Source organism: Mastigoproctus giganteus, chromosome 1 (assembly GCF_048544385.1).
Source record: "Mastigoproctus giganteus isolate SK-2022 chromosome 1, ASM4854438v1, whole genome shotgun sequence".
NCBI classification, from domain to species: domain Eukaryota; kingdom Metazoa; phylum Arthropoda; class Arachnida; order Uropygi; family Thelyphonidae; genus Mastigoproctus; species Mastigoproctus giganteus.
In genome coordinates this window covers 277066471-277085326 of record NC_143575.1, presented here as the reverse complement: position 1 = coordinate 277085326, position 18856 = coordinate 277066471, and the positions used below count along the sequence as shown (strand labels likewise).

Below are 18856 nucleotides of genomic sequence, written 5' to 3'. Positions count from 1 at the left end.
CAGAAACTCTCTCAAACTTTTAGACAAAAGAGGACAGTCAGGTAAATTAATGACCAGTCTCTTACAAAGCCACCCCACTCCCTGTCTCTTAAATACTCAGTTTCTGCCACACGCCTTTTCTACAGATACTCCCACGAGCACTGTTCCTCTGAACTGGCATCTGTAATTCAACTGCTGTCTTCCAAACAAGTCCAAACACGTGTCTTAACTCATCAACATCCATTCACTGACCAACACCAAACTCATAGAACTAACTTTTGCCTTCTATTCTCTAGTACAACCCCCCATGTTATTGACCACTGGAATAAACTCTACCTGGTGGCTGAGGTTAAGTATGGTGAGATTTAAGTATTAGCTGGATAGTAGGAAGAGGAATGACATGAGGAATACACATGTTCCTCACACTGTTTTGATTTTATACCAGTTAATCAAGGTGAAGGTTAACTGGTCCCCTTATTTTGACAAAAAAGTCTGATATATCCATGTTTTTGTTGTTGTTGGTATTGAATTTAATGACACAAGGGCTTCTGAGACAAATTGTGTCTGTTCACAGTTTAGTTATATGCAGCATATCATTATAGATGTTAAATTATATGCTCCTATATAGGCCAATATGTTTTAATAGATTAAAAGTTCTATATTTGCATAATTTCCTAGAATATAAGGTAAATTACATGAGGTGTTCAGCATGGATACTGACTGAAAAGTGTTTGAGCAGATGGCTGAATTTTAGGGACAATCAACAAGAAAATGACAGACCAAAGTTGACTGTATACCTAAGTCATACATAGAATGTGATGTAATGAAAACACACAATTCAAAATAAACAAAGATTAAAGCTATACAACAAAGAGCTTTTCATAAATATAAAAAGTGATGTTTTTATTAGATATTTACTGAAAACAAGAGAAGAAATAAATAACTACCTTGATTCGCAGTGTACCTGAAGGTCAACATTTTCTTGGTTCAGCCTGGCATTTTGTACGGACAATCTTATATTTTCCTTCTGCAGAAAATCAACACTATCAAACAACCTATTACCTAAAAAAAATAATAAAATATAACTATCTCAGCTGAATTACTAGACTGAATCACAGTTCCACATTATTATTAATGTGGAACTGTGACGCAATATCATATCAGATTACAAAAAATAATGACTATATACAAATATCACTATACAAAAATGACGTGTCTCATGTGCCAAACATACCTAACATCTTACTTTAAAATGGGGTTCAAATGTACAGAGCTCAGGATGCTATTTTTTTGGAGTATGATTAGATGTTTTTCACTTATAATATGGAATAAACCGATGGCCATGTTAAGCTGAATATGTGATCTTTTACTTAAATACCTCAATCAGGTCACCCCACAGATGTCTGGTTTTCAGATCTTAAGCTGGACTCTTTCCTGAAATGCAGATTATGAACCTATAATCAACATTCATTGCTGTAAACCAGTGTTCATGGGATTTCAAAGTGTATCCTGGGGAATGCAACATACAAAAAGAAATTCAAAACAAAATACATACCATATGATAAAGTGTTTGACCACTCCCTCCATGTGTATGTCTGATCTGATATTGGTATATCAGATCAGACATACCAATATATGTGTTTATTTTATTGTTGAAAAATGTGTCCAGTCTTTGTATTGTTTTCATTTCTGTAGCTTATGTCATATTGAGAAGCACGTCATACATCTGAATTTGAAAGTGAATGCTTGTTCGTGCTATTTCCAGACAAGTAATTTTCATAATTTTTAATGCTATACTATATTTTTTGATAAGCGCTTGAGTTTTTTTGTCTTCATATAGTAAGATTTGTGATAATACTGGTATGTATAGTGTTATTTATATATGCTATATATATAGTGAGATAATTTACTAACTTGATAAGTTGTCAACTGTGTGGAACTACACTCAGTCTAGCAGAAAATGAAAAAGACCTGGGAGTAATTGTGCAGTCAGATATGAAATTCTCTGAGCAGTGCTGATGCTGCCAGTAAAGGTCATGGGGTTTTGTAAATGATATATTTAACTCCAGGGGTTCACATCTGGTGAATATGGGCTTAGCACACCCAGGGTCCTCAGCTCGATATCATCATTCTTCTCTTTCTTGGTCATTCCCTTCTACTTTTGTCTCTCTCTCTCTCTCTCACACAGGGTAACTCAGGAATTTTTTTTTGGCTGGTGCAGCATAAGCCTCAGGCTTCCTTGCACCATATAGCTAATAATAATAATAATAATATAAATCTTGTGGGCCTGTCGACAAAGAAGCAGTAATAAGAGCCAGAATGAGCCATGATTCAGGAACTTAGACTTTCAATGTGGGATATTGGGTGGATGCCACATCAGTAACCTTTACAAACAAAAAAGGGTCAGCCTCACAAACTCACAGAACATGCTCAACAAACCATAAAGAGGGTACTTGGTGCATCAAATGCCTTCTGGGAAACATCATAGAATAGTTCAAGAGGATACAGAAACATCCATTAACCATCCATGCTACACAGCCTTTGGGTTCAATGGGAAGAGTTGCATATAAGCCCAATATCATGGTCATCAAGGGATAATTCCATATCAATTCAACAGGACTCACAACCTGACTGCCACTTCAATTTTCGTGACTAGACAAGATAGTTCAGCATCATGATTACATGCAGGCGACAAATTATAGTTCCCCAGGTCAAAGTTATTGAACCTTAAAATTTGGAAAAATTTGCATCTTTAAAATTTCATGAAATTTAATCTCTACATCTCTCTCTCTCTCTGATCTCTAATTACACAGAGTATTTTTTAAAATTAAAGTTGCTGAACCCATACAATTGCATATATCTCCAATTGCACTTGTGTGAACAACACAATTTGGTTGATGTGTCACCCTGCTATTACGATGCATTACAAAGTAGGAAGTTACTGCCATTCTGCAGTAAATATCCCCAAACCCAATGATATACATTTCTACAACACAGTGGAGCACATCCTGGGGAATTTTGTCAATCTACTAAATGGTGCACTTTAATTCATCAACAAACACGGATTATTTCACAAATGCTCAATCAAAAACTTCCTGCAAAAAAAAAAAAAGGACAGATAGGGTCTAGGAATCTTGGAAGACAGAATCCCAGATAAAATATGGTGCACTGCAAGAAGTTGAGTCATTAAAAAAACAGGTGTTTGCCCTCAAAGAATAATGTAAATGGGAGCTCGTCAGTGACTCAAGACTATAGTAACCTACCCAGTGATGCACTCCCAATTCGGGGCCCCAGAGCAGAATAACCAATTGCAAACTGCTCTAGTCCAGAAGGACTTGGTTCTATTAGGAGACTCCATTGTCAGGGAAATAGACAATATTTTTGGCAGACATGATCTGACAATTTGTTAGACATTTTTTGTCAGACAAATAAAGGAACACGCTGAAGAAATGCCACAAGTTAGGTCAGAAGAAAAGGACAAACCAAATTGGACCCTTATGTAATGCACTTGGGATAGTATTAGATACCCACGCTGATGTTGCAGATGAACTCAACAGTAAATTTGCATCGATATTTACAGAATAAAACCCCTTTACGTCAATGAGAAATTATGGGAGTGAAGTTGAAAAATATGTATTTAATGATATTGAAATTTCACATTATTATTTAATGAAAAAGCTTTTGAGCCTACAGGCAAGTAAGACTCCTGGGGTTGATGGCATATACCCTATAATTGAGGCTAATTATGAGAGCATCTGGAGATGGACTCAGGAGAGATTCCGTTGGATTGGAAAGTGCCATATCGCCAATACATAAGGACGGCTCTAAGAGTGTAGTGGGAAATTACAGGCTGGGCAGTCTAACTTCAAAATCATTGAAGCAATGATCAAGGGTGGAATTCAGGATTACTTGGATAGAAATGGAATTCTAAAGGATACTTGGCATGGTTTTGTAAAGGGAAAATCATGTTTAATAAATCTGGTTAACTATTTTGACAGGGTCACTCGTGAGCTGCATTTAGGGAATAATTTCGACACTTTATTTGGATTTCAGCAAAGCATTTCAATTATAAGCTGGAACAGGTTAGAATCAGAGAAAATCCTTAGATGGATAGCTTCAGGGCAGAAGGAAGATAGTTGTGATAAATGATTACTCCCTCCTCAGATTTGGTTAATGTAAGAAGTGGGGTTTGCCAAGGAGCAGTATTGGGACCACTGTTGTTTTTTTATTTTCTTAAATGATATTGATGAAGGGATAGAGGGCATAATGTCTAAATTTGCAGATGATATAAAGATTGGTAAAGTAGTTAATGATCACCGCCAAGCAGAGTTTCTTCATATTGACCTAGAGAGACTTCAGGGATGGTCAGAAAAATGGCAGCTATGCTTTAATCCAGCAAAGTGCAAGGTCTTGCAATTGGGGAACAGGAGAACTGTTAACCCAAAAATAACTTATACACTTGGTAGAGTTGAACTAAAGTCAGAAGTACAAGAAAGGGACTTGGGAAGTACAATATAGTCAGGCATGAAGTTCTCCTAGCATTGTAGAGAGGTTGCAAGGAAGGCCCATGGTGTTCTATTGATGATTTATCGAACATTTGCTAGTAGATATAAGGCCATTGTTAGATCACACTTGGAATACTGTGTTGAAGTGTGGAGATCGCACCTAAAAAAGACATCGAGCTTCTTGAAAGGGTCCAGAGATGGATATCTTGTCTGGTAAGATCGGCAAAAGGACGTCCTTATGAAGAAAGAGACTTTGAATATATGGGTTGCAGAGGTTGGAAACTAGGCACCTTAAAGGCAACTTAATTGAGGTGTTTAAGGCTCTGAGAGGCAATAATAAAATGAATGAGGGTGAAATTTTCACAGTTATAAATGATTCTAGAACTATGGGCCATAAATTCAAGTTATAGGGGGAGATGTTTAGACTGGATTGCAGGAAGTTTTATTTTAGCCAGCAAGTTATAAATAACTGGAATAAGTTATCTACACAGGTGGTTAAGGATGAGAGTTTAAGGGAAATTCAAAGGTCAGCTGGATAGTTACCTACGGGATGAGGGAAAAGCATAGGTTGTCTATTTCCTCTTCTCTTAATATATTTATTTAATTTTATTATTATTTATTTTATTTATTTATTTTTTGGCTGGTACAGCATAAGCCTTGGGCTTCCTTGCACCATATGGCCATTGCTAATACTATCCTACACAAATCATAACTTGAACATAAATCATTTTCAGAATACAATGTGCTGGTTCTTTCAGTTCATGAACATGAGCCCTGTATGGACAAAACTCCTTCACAGCTTTATGGCGAGAACTGTAGGACATGTCCATTTCACGTAATAAGCTTTTGAGTAGGTTTTTTTGAATTAAAGGCCTCTTTTAATTCAAAAAATCCCAAAGTGTGTGTGGGGGAGGAGGAATCGTGAAGTTCTAAGTTGGATGCCAAAAAAGAGAGGTAACAGTTAATGGAAAAGAATGGGTTTACATTAGAGTTATGGGACAGCTTTAAAGCAATAACCAGAGAAATCTTGAATGTGTATATAACATTAAGGAAATACAGCACAAAAAGGTTTCTAAGATGGTTGAATATTGAGCCTAGCCAGCTTAATAGAGCAGAAAGAGATGGCATGGAAAAGTTAGAGGGATAAAAAGCTACTATTATTGTTTGATTGAGTATGTTTTTGGTGCGATGGCAACTTTGGCCATATTGCAACAGCAATATAACTGTTGATATTGTGAGTATTGATGTTAGATAAAAAGCACTAAAACCAAAAATGGCTACAAATTGATCTGCAATACTACCCACAGAAGAGGTTCGGGTGGCAAATATAGATTAAGAAATGCTAGCTAAGAGAGCAAAGTACAGGAAGATTATTTACATATGTGAATACAAAGAACAAAACAAATCAGACTAAATGTAATGGATGCAAAAACACCCTCAGGTTACTCAACCGATGTTGAGATGAATTGAACAGATATTTTGCATTGAAATTTGCAAGTGTAAAAACTCTTCATGGTTGCAAGAAACTGTGCAAATGAAGCTGAAAAGCATGAAATTAGCAATATTGAAATTTCTTTCAAAATATTTATTAGAAAAACTTGTGTCTGAACAAGAGTGCTGCTCCTGGAGTTTAGCATTAGTAGTGGCAAATGATGCAAGAAAATACATCAACCAAAAAAAAATCCAATTTCACCTACCCATTCCCTCACAACAGTTTGTCTAGTTCAGGCCTGGTCAACCCACGGCCCACCACATTATTTTTTACAGCCCAATAGATGATTTTTATACTACTGACTATGTCAGTGGGAAATCATTCACTAGCTGCACTAGGCACGATAAATACGAAAAATCTAATACTAGACCAGCTGTACTTTTTGATTCCTCACCACTCATTCCCTTCTTCGAACCGAAAACTCTGCAGACAGAAGTAATTGATTTACAGTGCAACAATGAACACATTCAAGCCACGACATGAAAAATCAACTTGTACAACACGTGACAGCAGAAAAGTATCCCAAATTAAGTTTTGCACAAAAAACTGTGTGCACCTTCTGGTCCACACACATTTGTAAAACTTTCTTTTCAAAAATGAAATTTATTAAAAGTATATTTCAATCTTCAATAACAAATCAATTTAGATGTACAACAACCAATATTGATACTGAAGTAGATTTTTAAAAAAATTGAGTGATCACAAAGAAAAGCAAATATCTCATTGATGTGGATATATAATAAAGGTGAATGAATAAAATAAATTGTGGCATTTGATTTTTTTATTTTTAGAAGATTATTTTATTTTAAGTGCTGCCTGCAGAAAATTTGTAGTTCGTTAAGGTGGCCCACAGAACAATTTGGGTTAGCGAGGCCTGGTTTAGTTCATCCTTGAATTTATTTAAGCTATTAACTACCACAACAAAAGATGAAAGTTTGTTCCAGCAATCAAACAACCACTGGCTAAAGGCAAACTTATACTTAAACTGGGCTTGCTTAATCATTTCAACACTTAAACACATCAATCAGATCACCTCACAGGAACCTAGTCTCCAGATGCTACAATTTGCAGAACTGAAGCCTTTCTTGGTAAGAGCACCCCTTTGTTTCCCTGACAAATCTCACATGCCCTTCACTGTACCCATTCCAGGTTCTACATCCATTCTAAAATCAGGACTCCAAACCTGTATGCAGTACTCAAGAGGTGGCCTGAATACTGCCTTATACAAGGGGATAATCACCTCCTTATCCCTGCTAGTAAAATTCCTGAATCATTGACAAAAACCCCATGAGCTGTCCTGGCAGCCTGCCTGTACTGCTCAGAGAAGTTCATATCTGACTGCACAATTACCCCAGGTCTTTTTCATTTTTAAATACCCTGAGTATAGTACCACCTGGTACATTTGTCAATGTTAAACTTCAATTGCCTTTTCTTAGCCCATCTGCCTAACTTTTCTGGATCCTCTTGCAGTCATTACTACTATTGTCATTACTGCCACTAACAACCCTACAAATTTTGTATCATCAGCAAACTAGGACATTAAGCCTGACATACCTTCATCAATATCACTGATAAATACAGAAAACAACAATAAGTACAACACTGAACCGTGTGTGACTCCACTAATAACATTAATCCATCCAAGAAAAGTAGTATCCATTGATTGCCACACTGCCTTCTCCCACTCAACCATCCTTTTATCCATACCACTAACTTGTCCTTAATGGCATATATATTGCTCCACTTTATACAGCAGTCTTTGTAACAGTATCAAAAGATTTCCTGAAATCCAAGTATATGATATCAAAATTATTTTTTTGCATCCAGTTCCTTTGTGACCACATCATAGTATACAATCAAATTGGTCACACAAGACTTCTCCTTAAGACGAGATTTTCCCCTCACTGTGTCTGAAGTATATTTGTAGCCTTGCCTAGATGATCCTATATTAGTTCTTTAACCAGTGACTCCATTATTTTCCCCGGAAGAGAAGTTAAACTAACAAGTTTGTAATTACTCGTGTTACTCTTTGACTCCCTTTGTGAATTGTGGAGACCCCCCCCCTCCCTCAAAAAAAGACATCGAGCCTCTTGAAAGGGTCCAAAGATGATTAACTTGCCTGGTGAGAGCGTCAAAAGGGTGTTTATATGAGGAAAGACTCCAAATATGTGGGTTGCACATTTAGAAACCAGGCACCTTAGAGGATACTTAATTGAGGTGTTTAAGGCTGTGAGAGTCAAAAGTAAAATGAATGATGAAGAAATTTTCACAGTTATAAATAATTCTAGAACTAGGGTTATAAATGATTCTAGCCATAAATTCAAGTTTAAGGGAGAGATGTTTAGAGTGGATTGCAAGAAGTTTTATTTTAGTCAGCAAGTTATAAATTATTGGCATAAGTTAGCTACACAAATGGCAGAGACTGACAGTTTGGGGAAATTCAAAGGTCAGCTGGATACTGTAGTTACGTACAGGAGGTTGGTTGGTTGGTTGTTGGATTTTTTTTTGCTGCAAAAGCAACTTGGACATATTGCACTTATCTATTAGTATTATCTTATAATGGCCCACAGGGACCTCCCCTGAATCCAAGGATGCACTCATAATTATGGCTAAGGGTTTGCTTACTTCCTTTGCTGCCACCCTTAATATAATTGGATAGACCCCATCCACCTCAAGTGCCTTTCTTATGTTTAACTTCAACAATTTCTCTTTCCTCTCAATTATTATAAATTCATTTAGCCCTTTCCACTTACCGTTATTATAAAATCATTTAGCTCTCTGTTGAGAGTTTGATAAACTTCTGGCATCCCCTCCCCTAAGAATTTCTCATGTGTGAATGTAGATGCAAAATACTCATTCAGTTTGTCAGCAACCTGAGCAGGATCATCAACAGTCCAACGATTGATATCAAGTGTACCAATCTGATTCATCCCTTTCTTTCTAGTATTTACATAAGTAAAGAAGTCTTTGCTGTTTTTCTTTGCATCCTTCGCCAAAGATATCATAATCTGCCTTCGTTTGCTTAACCTCCCTTGTGACTTGATTACAGACTAGTTTATATCTACCATAGGCTTCTGTGTGGCCTGATAATTTATATGCATCCCATGCATTTTTCTTCTCTGCCAGAAGTCTCATCAGTTCATCTGACATCCATTTAAGCCTATACCTTGAAGTGCATTTCTTAGTTGGTATGAGGTATATTGAGGGTCTAGCGGCTCCTGGGATTTCTCCCATCTCCGCGAATGTTCTATGTATCGGTGACAGTACCCTGTCAAAGCCAGAGATTTAGAAGTGTGTGGGTCATGAGTAGTGTTATATGTTGTGCCCATTGTTTATCCGGCTTATTGGCCGCCAGGCCCCTAATGGGACCCGACGTTGCCCATACCTCGCCACGTGGAGGCTAGCCGGGTGTTATCATTGAGTCAATTGTACTCTGGCAGGTCCTGCCACTTACTTTCCTGGGATTTTAGTGGCCAGGACCTAAAATAAAATTGGAACGACCGTGGTTGATTTTAATTCACTTACATTAAAGCGCTAATATGGGGTTTGACGCTGAAGGCCTGTTTCTGAAATGCCTAAAAGGTTGGGCGAAATTTTTTTTGGTGTATTTTAAATTTGGACGTGTAGGGCTATACACTGTGCAAGAGAAAGTGCTGGGAGGGGAGAGTGAAGGCTGGGGGGTGAAATAGGAAGAAGAGGGTCGATAGGGTAGGTGACCCCCAATTATTCAGTGAGGCATGCCCATGCCCCACCAGAGGGAAGGAATGGTGTGGCAGGGAAGAGAGGAGACAGCAAGCCGTCACCTCCCTCCCCTGCCGGGTGTGGGAGTAAAAGAATTGCACTGCACAAGAGAGTGCAGAGCCTTGAGCCAATATGACTCCGTTGAGGCAGCAACGTGGAGTTTCTCTATCTTCGTCGGTCTTCTCTGTCATTGGTAGCATTTGGTATCCAGATTTGTCCTCAGCTATGAACACTGGTCAGGTCCGTTGTTAGTCTGTTAGCAATGGCGGTGGTTCTCTTCATCATGGGAAGATCCGCATCTCCATGGGGTTATTCTTGCGATCGCTGGTTTTAGATGATTAGTAGTGAGCAGGTTCCTAAGGGAGGTTCTCCTTGAGTCCTCTCCACGCGTGTTCTGTGTCTCTTTTTATTTATTTATTTATTTTATTTTATTATTTTTATCTTCTGTAGATGGCTATCAGTGTTTTACGCCTACCAAATAGTTTTTGGGCATATTCCTTTAGCTCCTTGTATTCCTCTAGTGAGTCCAATAGATGTGATTCCAAGTTCAGTCTGCACCTGAGGTCCTCATAATGGGTGCAATCGTACATAATGTGCTAAGAGCACTCAAGCTCCCCACAGGCACAGCTCGGATCCACCTCAATCCCCAGCGCTGCCAGCTGGGCTTTAAAGGCCCCGTGACCAGTCAATAAATAGGTGGTGTATAAGCCAGGTTGAAACCAAGTTGGGGGACTGGGGAACATCCTGTCGATGTTCGGAATGAATTTCCTGGTGATATTTCCCTTATTTGAGTTGGCCCAGCGCTCCTGCCAAACTTGCATCAGGTGTTTTTGCAGTCTTGTCTTTTCATTTTTTCTTAGTTGGGATGAAAAGTCTAGTAGCTTCTTTGATTAATTCCTTGAATGCTTCCCATTTAGAATTTGCTGATGGTAACATCATCAGTTGGTGCCAATGCATAGAACTTAAAAACTGTAGTCACCTTTTACAAAAGCAAAAACTCTTCCCTTTACCCTTAATTGTAGTTACATCTTTAAGTAAATCCTAAATCAATACGCTGTGATCACTCCCACCTAGTAGTGGGAGTTAGATGTGATGACATCTAATCCACATGTCGGACAAATTTTGCAGCTCACGCAAATGCTGAGTTTTTAATTATATTCAGCCGTTTTATTGACTTAATTGTTATATTAAATTATTTCCTAGAAGTAGCTCATAGACCTAGGGAAGCTCCGTGGTTTATTTTGAATTTAGATAGCACAATTTTGAAAGTAATTAATACCTAGTGTGCACAGATTTACCATTTGTAACTTGCGGCCATTGTTATACAATACAACGTATACCCTGAACTAGATAGCGTAAGTTTTAGCATTAGCATTAGCAGGGGCATATGATGCAAGAAACCAAGCTTATTCAGCATCAGCCAAAAAAAAAAAAAAACCCACTCCCATTTCACCCCTCCGTTCGTTCGAAATACCTGTCCAGTTGAGCTTTAAATTTGTTTAGGCTATCAACTTCAACAAGTGATGGAAGTCGGTTCCACCAACCAACCACCCGCTGGCCAAAGGCAAATTTCCGCACATCTATCCGACATCCGTCCTTCCTCAATTTGAATTTATGCCCTCTGAGGTGATTATTCTGAGAAAGGTGAAGAATCCCATTGGCATTGAGCATGCTCAAACCATTCAAAGCCTTATACACCTCTATCAGATCACCTCGCCGGTGCCTAGTCTCCAGACTCTGTAATTTGCAAAACTTAAGCCTTTCTTCGTAAGAGCAACCCTTTGTTCCATTTACTAATCTTGTTGCCCTTCTCTGTACCCGTTCCAGCAGTCTACATCCTTCTTGAAATGAGGCCTCCAGACCTGTATACAGTACTCAAGATGTGGCCTTACCATTGCCTTATACAAGGGAATAATCACCTCCTTATCCCTGCTAGAAAAATTCCTGTATATCATTGACAAGACACCATGAGCTACTCTTGCAGCTCGTCTGCACTGCTCAGAGAACTTCATATCTGCCTGCACAATTACCCCCAGGTCCTTTTCATTCTCCACCACTGTCAGTGTAGTACCGCAGAGTTGATACGTTGCTCTGGGGTTACTGTTTCCCATATGCAGCACTTTACATTTGTCGATGTTAAACCTCATTTGCCACCTCTCAGCCCATCTGTTCAACCTTTCCAGATCCTGTTGCAGCAGCATAGCGTCAGTATTGTCCTTAACGACCCTGCCAACCTTTATATCATCTGCAAACTTGGACATTAAACTTGTTATCCCATCATCAATATCATTCATAAACACCGAAAACAACAACGGACCCAACACTGAACCTTGAGGAACTCCACTAATAACATTAGTCCATGTTGAGCAGTGTCCATTGATTACCACTCTGTCTTCTGCCACTCAACCATCCCCTTATCCATAGCAGCAATTTGCCTCCAATGCCACACTGCTCCAATTTGTGCAGCAGTCTTCCATGTGCAACAGTATCAAAAGCCTTTCTAAGATCCAAATATATAATATCAAAGTTATTCCCTGCATCCAGTTCTTTTGTGACTACATCATAGTATCCAATCAAATTGGTCAGGCAAGACCTGCCCTTAACAAAACCATGCTGCGTCTGAGCTATAACTGAATTCTTGTCTAGATGATCCTGCAGTGCTTCTTTAACCAGTGCCTCCATTAATTTACCTGGAACAGAAGTTAAACTAACAGGTCTATAATTACTTGTGTCAGCCTTTGAACCTCCTTTGTGAATTGGGGTCACATTTGCACATCTCCAGTCCATAGGTACCTCCCCTGAGTCCAAGGAAGCTCTCATAATTATGGCTAAGGGTTTGCTTACTTCCTTTGCTGCCTCCTTTAATATAACTGGATAGATCCCATCCACCCCAGGTGCCTTTTTTATGTTTGTCCTCAACAATCTCTCCTCCACTTTCCTCTCAGTTATTACAAAATCATCCAGCTCACTGCCAATGTTTACTTTACCTACATCATTCTCCTTCCTGAATAACTCCTCATGCGTGAATGTAGATGCAAAATACTCGTTTAGATTGTTAGCCACCTGAGCAGGATCCTCAACTGTTGAACCATCAATATCCAGTGGACCAATCTGATTCATCCCTTTCCTTTTCGAGTTCAAGTATGTAAAGAACTCTTTTCTGTTTTTCTTTGCATCCTTTGCCAAGGATTTTTCATAGTCTGCCTTTGCCTGCCTAATCTCCTTTGTGACTTGGTTACAGACCAACTTATATCTATCATAGGCTTCCATGTCACCCATTAATTTGTATGTATCCCATGCATTTTTCTTCTCTGCCACATGTCTCATTAGTTCATCTGACAACCATTTAGGCCTAAACCTTGAACAATATTTCTTAGTTGGTATGTAAAGCCTGGTAGCCTCCAAGATTAGTTCCTTGAATGCTTCCCATTTTGAGTTTGCTGTTGGTAACATCATCAGTTGGTCCCACTGTATAGAATTTAAATACTGTCTCAGACCATCATAGTCGCCTTTACGAAAACAAAAACCCTTCCCTTTACCTCTGATGGTAGTTGCCTCCTTGAGTAAATCCCACTTCAACACACTGTGATCACTGCCACCTAGTGGTTCATTTATCTGCAGGTTCTTAATGCATGAAGAATCACTACTGATAATCAGATCAAGAGTATTGCTCCCTCTTGTTGCCTCACGAACATGCTGATGTAGAAAACAATCATCCAATAAATCCACAAAAGCCTTGCTAGTGTGCGAGTGACCAACCCACAAATTCCAGTCAATATCTGGGAAATTAAAGTCCCCCATTATAAGACTCTCTGATTTACTGGCCCACTCTATTTCCCTGTACAATATCTTATTATACTCATCAGAGTCATTAGGCCTATAGCACACTCCTACTCTCAATTTTGATTTCCCTATGCTTATGTCACACCAAACTGACTCGACGCTGCCCTGTCCATCGATGTCGACTGGCTTCACTTCCTTGGACTTTATGTGTTTCTTAATTAATAACATAACCCCTCCTCCCCTCCTGTCCTGTCTATCCTTTCTATACACATTGTATTCCCCAAATTCCAGTTCCGCATTACTTATATCTGTGTGACACCACGTCTCTGATATCCCAACAATATCTGCCTTTGATGTTTTGAGCAATACCTCAAATTCATCAAATTTATTTACCAAACTCCTAGCATTGGTGTACACGCAGGTATACATGCACCTGTTTCTATTCTTAGCTACCCTAACACAACCCATGTGTTTACTTGTACCGCAATGACTACCAGCAGTCTCTGAAATATCCTGCATCTTGTTTTTCAGACTTCTGCTCATTTCAATAGAAGCAGTGCAAGAATCACTTCCACCTCTGCCACTGGCTACTGTTAATCTATTAGTCCTTGTATCCCCCCCAACTAGCAGTTTTCGGACCCACCTAACACTGCCTCGACAGCATCAGCAAAAATTCTTGCACCCTTTCTATTTAAGTGTATCCCATCCCTGTAGAAGCAATCTCTCCTGTTAACAAGTACAGTCCAGGCTGAAAAAAATTCTACCCCTTGAGCCTTGCACAATCCCTCCAGGGCCGAATTGATCGACAAGGCTCTCATCATATACTCCCTCCTATCGTGTCTGGGCAGAATTGCAGACACTTTCAAGTTCAACCCTAATTCACGGCTTTTTTTCAACAGTGACCTGTACTTGCTAAGTAATTCCGCCGGTCTCCTACTCTTAATATCATTAGTGCCAACGTGTACAACTATATCACCTTTTGTGCCCTTAAAAGATGATATCCGCTCTACGTCATCAACCTTTGCCCCTGGCAGACATACCCTGGTCCTATTCCACCTATCCTTTTTACAAAGGATGTTCCCCGTTTCCCTGACAATAGAGTCACCAACAACTACTAGTTCCTGTGGGACCAGCGCATTCTGCCTAGGGGGCTGCTTCTGTGTTGCCTGATGACCAAGTGCAAGCTCTGGCGTTGATGTGGGCAGCTGAGAGCTTGATGGGCCCCTCAATTTATTTCCTTCGAGGGCATCCACCCTGTCCTTCAAGCTCTCATAAAGGCCCATAACAACGCTGAGTTGTCGCCTGATTTCCTTGCACTCCTTACATCGTGCACACACAAAGACATCCCCCTTGGCAGTATCATGTCCCGTACCCGACTGCTCCGCAAACATCAAGCAAACAGTGCATTTTAATAGACTGTGATTCAGAGGGCAACTGCCCCCCTCAGTTCTCCCCTGAACCACAGCACTCCCATTAGCTTGAGCCTTTTGCTTTGCTGCCTGGTCAGAGTCATGATTCCGATTTAATTCAATAAAATTCAAAACAAAAATTAAATCCTTAAGTTATATCCCAAAACAGTTATGTTATATATATATTTTTTTCGGTATCTAGTGTTTTCTACGAGTTCCCTTTATACAACTTCCGTATCACGTGTACCACTATAGTTATGTATTAATTATTTGTTAGATTAAGTCGTTATATATATATATATATATATATATATAGAGTTAAAAGTACAATTTAATTGACAATAAAGCTAATCAAGATTAATAGATTTACTGATTAATTGACAATATTATATTATGCACTATACGACACTAAGCTTATGCTATCGTGTAAAAATGGCGGGAATTCACGAACAGTATTTCTACGGACTCGTAAGTATTGATTAGCTTCCAAATCTCGCTATCTCAATTTAGAATAAACTAAGGATTCTGACTAGGTCTATAATCTACTTATAGAAGATAATTTGATATAACAGTTGGTTAATAAATCGACTAAATTTGGTTAAAAAAAAAAAATTTGGTTTGTGACACATGGATTTGATACAGTTACCGATACTAAGTAATATCTACAAAATCTCTGTCTAAGTTAAACTTTAAACTAAGTATCGTAACTAGGAATATAAAGCTACTCTAGAAAATAAGTTAATATGACAATTTAAACTAATAAAGCAGAAAATAAATCAGGAAAAACTTCTCTGTTTGAAGAGCTTTAAGGAGCAATGTCCGCACAGGCTAACCTCGCACCCAGATTTTTAACGTAAAATTAGATAGCGAGTATAGTAGAATCAATTAATCAGTAAAATTTACTAATCTTATTAAATTTCATTGTCAATTAAATTGTAATGTTTAACTAAATACATATAACGAACTAGTTTTTACAAATGTAACATTATAAATTAATACATATAACTTGACAGGAGATAAGAAAGTCATAACGTAACTCGGAGGTAATATTAGATACTCAAATACATATATATAGTGTTATAACTGCATTGGGATATAAGTTTAGGGTTATATTTTATATTGGAATTTTATTTGATATTAAATAGAAATCATCTCAGACCAGAGCAGCAAAGGAAAAGGTTCAAACTAATGGGAGTGCTGCGGCTCAGAGGAGAACTGAGGTGGGCGGTTGTCCACTGAATCACAGCCTTTTGAAATGCACTGCTTGTTTGGTGTTTGAGGAGCAATCAGGAATGGGACATGACACTTTCAAGGGGAATGTCTTTGTGTGTGTGCAATGTAAGGAGTGCGAGGAAATCAGGCACCAACTCAGCATTGTTATGGGCCTATATGAGAGTTTGAAGGACCAGGTGGATGCCCTCAAAGGATTCAAATTGAGGGCCCACCAAGCTCTCAGCTGCCCACATCAATGCCAGAGCTTGCACTCAAACATCATGCAACACAGTGGCAACCCCCAAGGCAGAATGCGCTAGTCCCAAAGTAACTAGTTGTTGTCGGTGACTATTGCCAGGGAAACAGGGAACATATTGTGCACAATATGTTCCCTGTTCCCTGATAGGTGGAACAGGCCTAGGGCATGTCTGCCAGGGGAAAAGGTTGATCACTTTGTAGAGCAGATATCCTCTTTTAAGTGTACAAAAGGTGATATTGTTGTACACGTTGGCACTAATGATATTAAGAGTAGGAAACCAGCAGAATTACTTAACAAGTACAGGTCAATGTTGGAAAAAAAGCTGAGTTAGGGTTGAATTTGAAAGTGTCTGCAATTCTGCACAGACACGATAGGAGGGAGCATATGATGAGAGCCTTGTCGATCAATTCGGCCATGGAGAGATTGCGCAAGGGGTAGAATTTTTCTCAGCCTGGTCTGTGCTTGTTAACAGAAGAGACTGCTTCTACAGGGATAGGATACATTTAAATAGAAAGGGTGAAAGAATATTTGCCGATGCTATCTAGGCACAGTTAGGTGGATCGGAAAACTGCTAGCTTGGGGGGAGGATACACGGCCTAAGAGATTAACAGTAGCGGTTGGCAGAGGTGAAAGTGATTCTTGCATTGCTTCTATTGAAATGAGCAGCAGCCTGGAAAACAAGGTGCAGAGGATTCCTGAGACTGCTGGGAGTCATTGCGGAACAAGTAAATAGATGGGCTGTGTTAGGGTAGCTAAGAATAAAAACAGGTGCATGTATACTTGTGTGTACACCAATGCTAGGAGTTTGGTAAATAAATTTTATGAATTTCAGGTGTTGGTCAAAAGTTCAAATGCAGATATTGTTGGGATAACAGAGACGTGGTGTCACAAGGATATAAGGAATGCAGAACTGGAATTTGGGGAGTACAATGTGTACAGGAAGGATAGGAAGGGAGGAGGGGTTATGCTATTGGTTAAGAAACACAAAATCCAAGGAAGTACAGCCAGTCGACATGTTGAACAGTGCAGTATCGAGTCAGTTTGGTGTGACATAAGCACTGTGAAAGCAAAACTGAGAGTAGGAGTGTGTTAAAGGTCTAATGACTGAGTATAATAAACAACTGTACAGAGCAAAGTTTTTGTGGATTTATTGGATGATTGTTTTCTACAGTATGTTTGGGAGGCAACTACAGGCAGTAATACTCTTGATCTGATTATCAGTAGTGATTCTTCATGCATTAAGAACCTGCAAATAGAGGAACCAATATGTGGCAATGATGACAGTGTGATGAAGTGGGATTTACTCAGAGATAACTACCATGGGGGTAAGGGAAGGGTTTTTACTTTTGTAAAGTTGACTACGGTGGTCTGAGACAGTATTCAAAGTCTATACGGTGGGATCAACTGATGATGTCACCAACAGCAAATTCAAAATGGGAAGCATTCAAAGAATTAAACTTGAAGCTACTAGGTTTTTCATACTAACTAGCATTAGCATTAGTAGAGGCATTTGATATAAGAAAGCAAGCTTATGCAGCATCAGCCAAAAAAAAAAAAAAAAACCCACTTCCACTTCACCCCTCTGTTCGTTCAAAATACCTGTCCAGCTGAGCCTTAAACTTATTTAGGCTATCAACCTCCACCACAAGGGATGGAAGTCTGTTCCACCAACCAACCACCCGCTGGCTAAAGGCAAATTTCCGCACGTCTATCCTACATCTGTCTTTCCTCAATTTGAATTTATGCCCTCTCAGGTGATTTTTCTGAGCTAGAGGAAGAATCCCATCAGCATTGAGCATGCTCAAACCATTCAAGGCTTTATACACCTCTATCAGATCACCTCGCTGGTGCCTAGTCTCCAGACACTGTAATTTGCAAAACTTAAGCCTTTCTTCGTAAGAGCACCCCTTTGTTCCATTCACTAATCTTGTTGCCCTTCTCTGTACTCGTTCCAGCAGCTCTACATCCTTCTTGAAATGAGGCCTCCAGACCTGTATACAGTACTCTAGGTGTGGCCTGACCATTGCCTTATACAAGGGAATAATCACTTCCTTATCCCTGCTGGAAAAATTCCTGTATATCATTGACAATACTCCATGAGCTACTCTTGCAGCCCGTCTGCACTGCTCAGAGAACTTCATATCTGCCTGCACAACCACCCCCAAGTCCCTTTCATTCTCTACCACTGTCAGTGTAGTACCACAGAGTTGATACGTTGCTCTGGGGTTGCTGTTTCCCATGTGTAGACTAAGAAATATTGTTCAAGATTTAGACCTAAATGGTTGTCAGATGAACTAATTAGACATTTAGCAGAGAATAAAAATGCATGGGATACATATAAATTAACAGGTGACACGGAAGCCTATGACAGATATAAGCTGGTCTGTAACCAATTCAAGGAGGTTAGGCAGGCAAAGGCAGATTACGAGAAATCTTTGGTAAAGGATGCAAAGAAAAACAGCAAAGAGTTCTTTAC

General features: G+C 39.1%; 1 protein-coding gene across 1 annotated transcript in view; it reads right to left on the bottom strand.

The window, feature by feature from the left end:
- Positions 1–18856, bottom strand: part of Atg16 (Autophagy-related 16) — a 274434-nt gene that overhangs the window by 231633 nt on the left and 23945 nt on the right. The window contains exon 2 of the mRNA XM_090386604.1: positions 927–1041. Within this exon, the coding sequence (XP_090242730.1) occupies positions 927–1041 (115 nt within the window). The remainder of the gene's footprint in view (positions 1–926; positions 1042–18856) is intronic.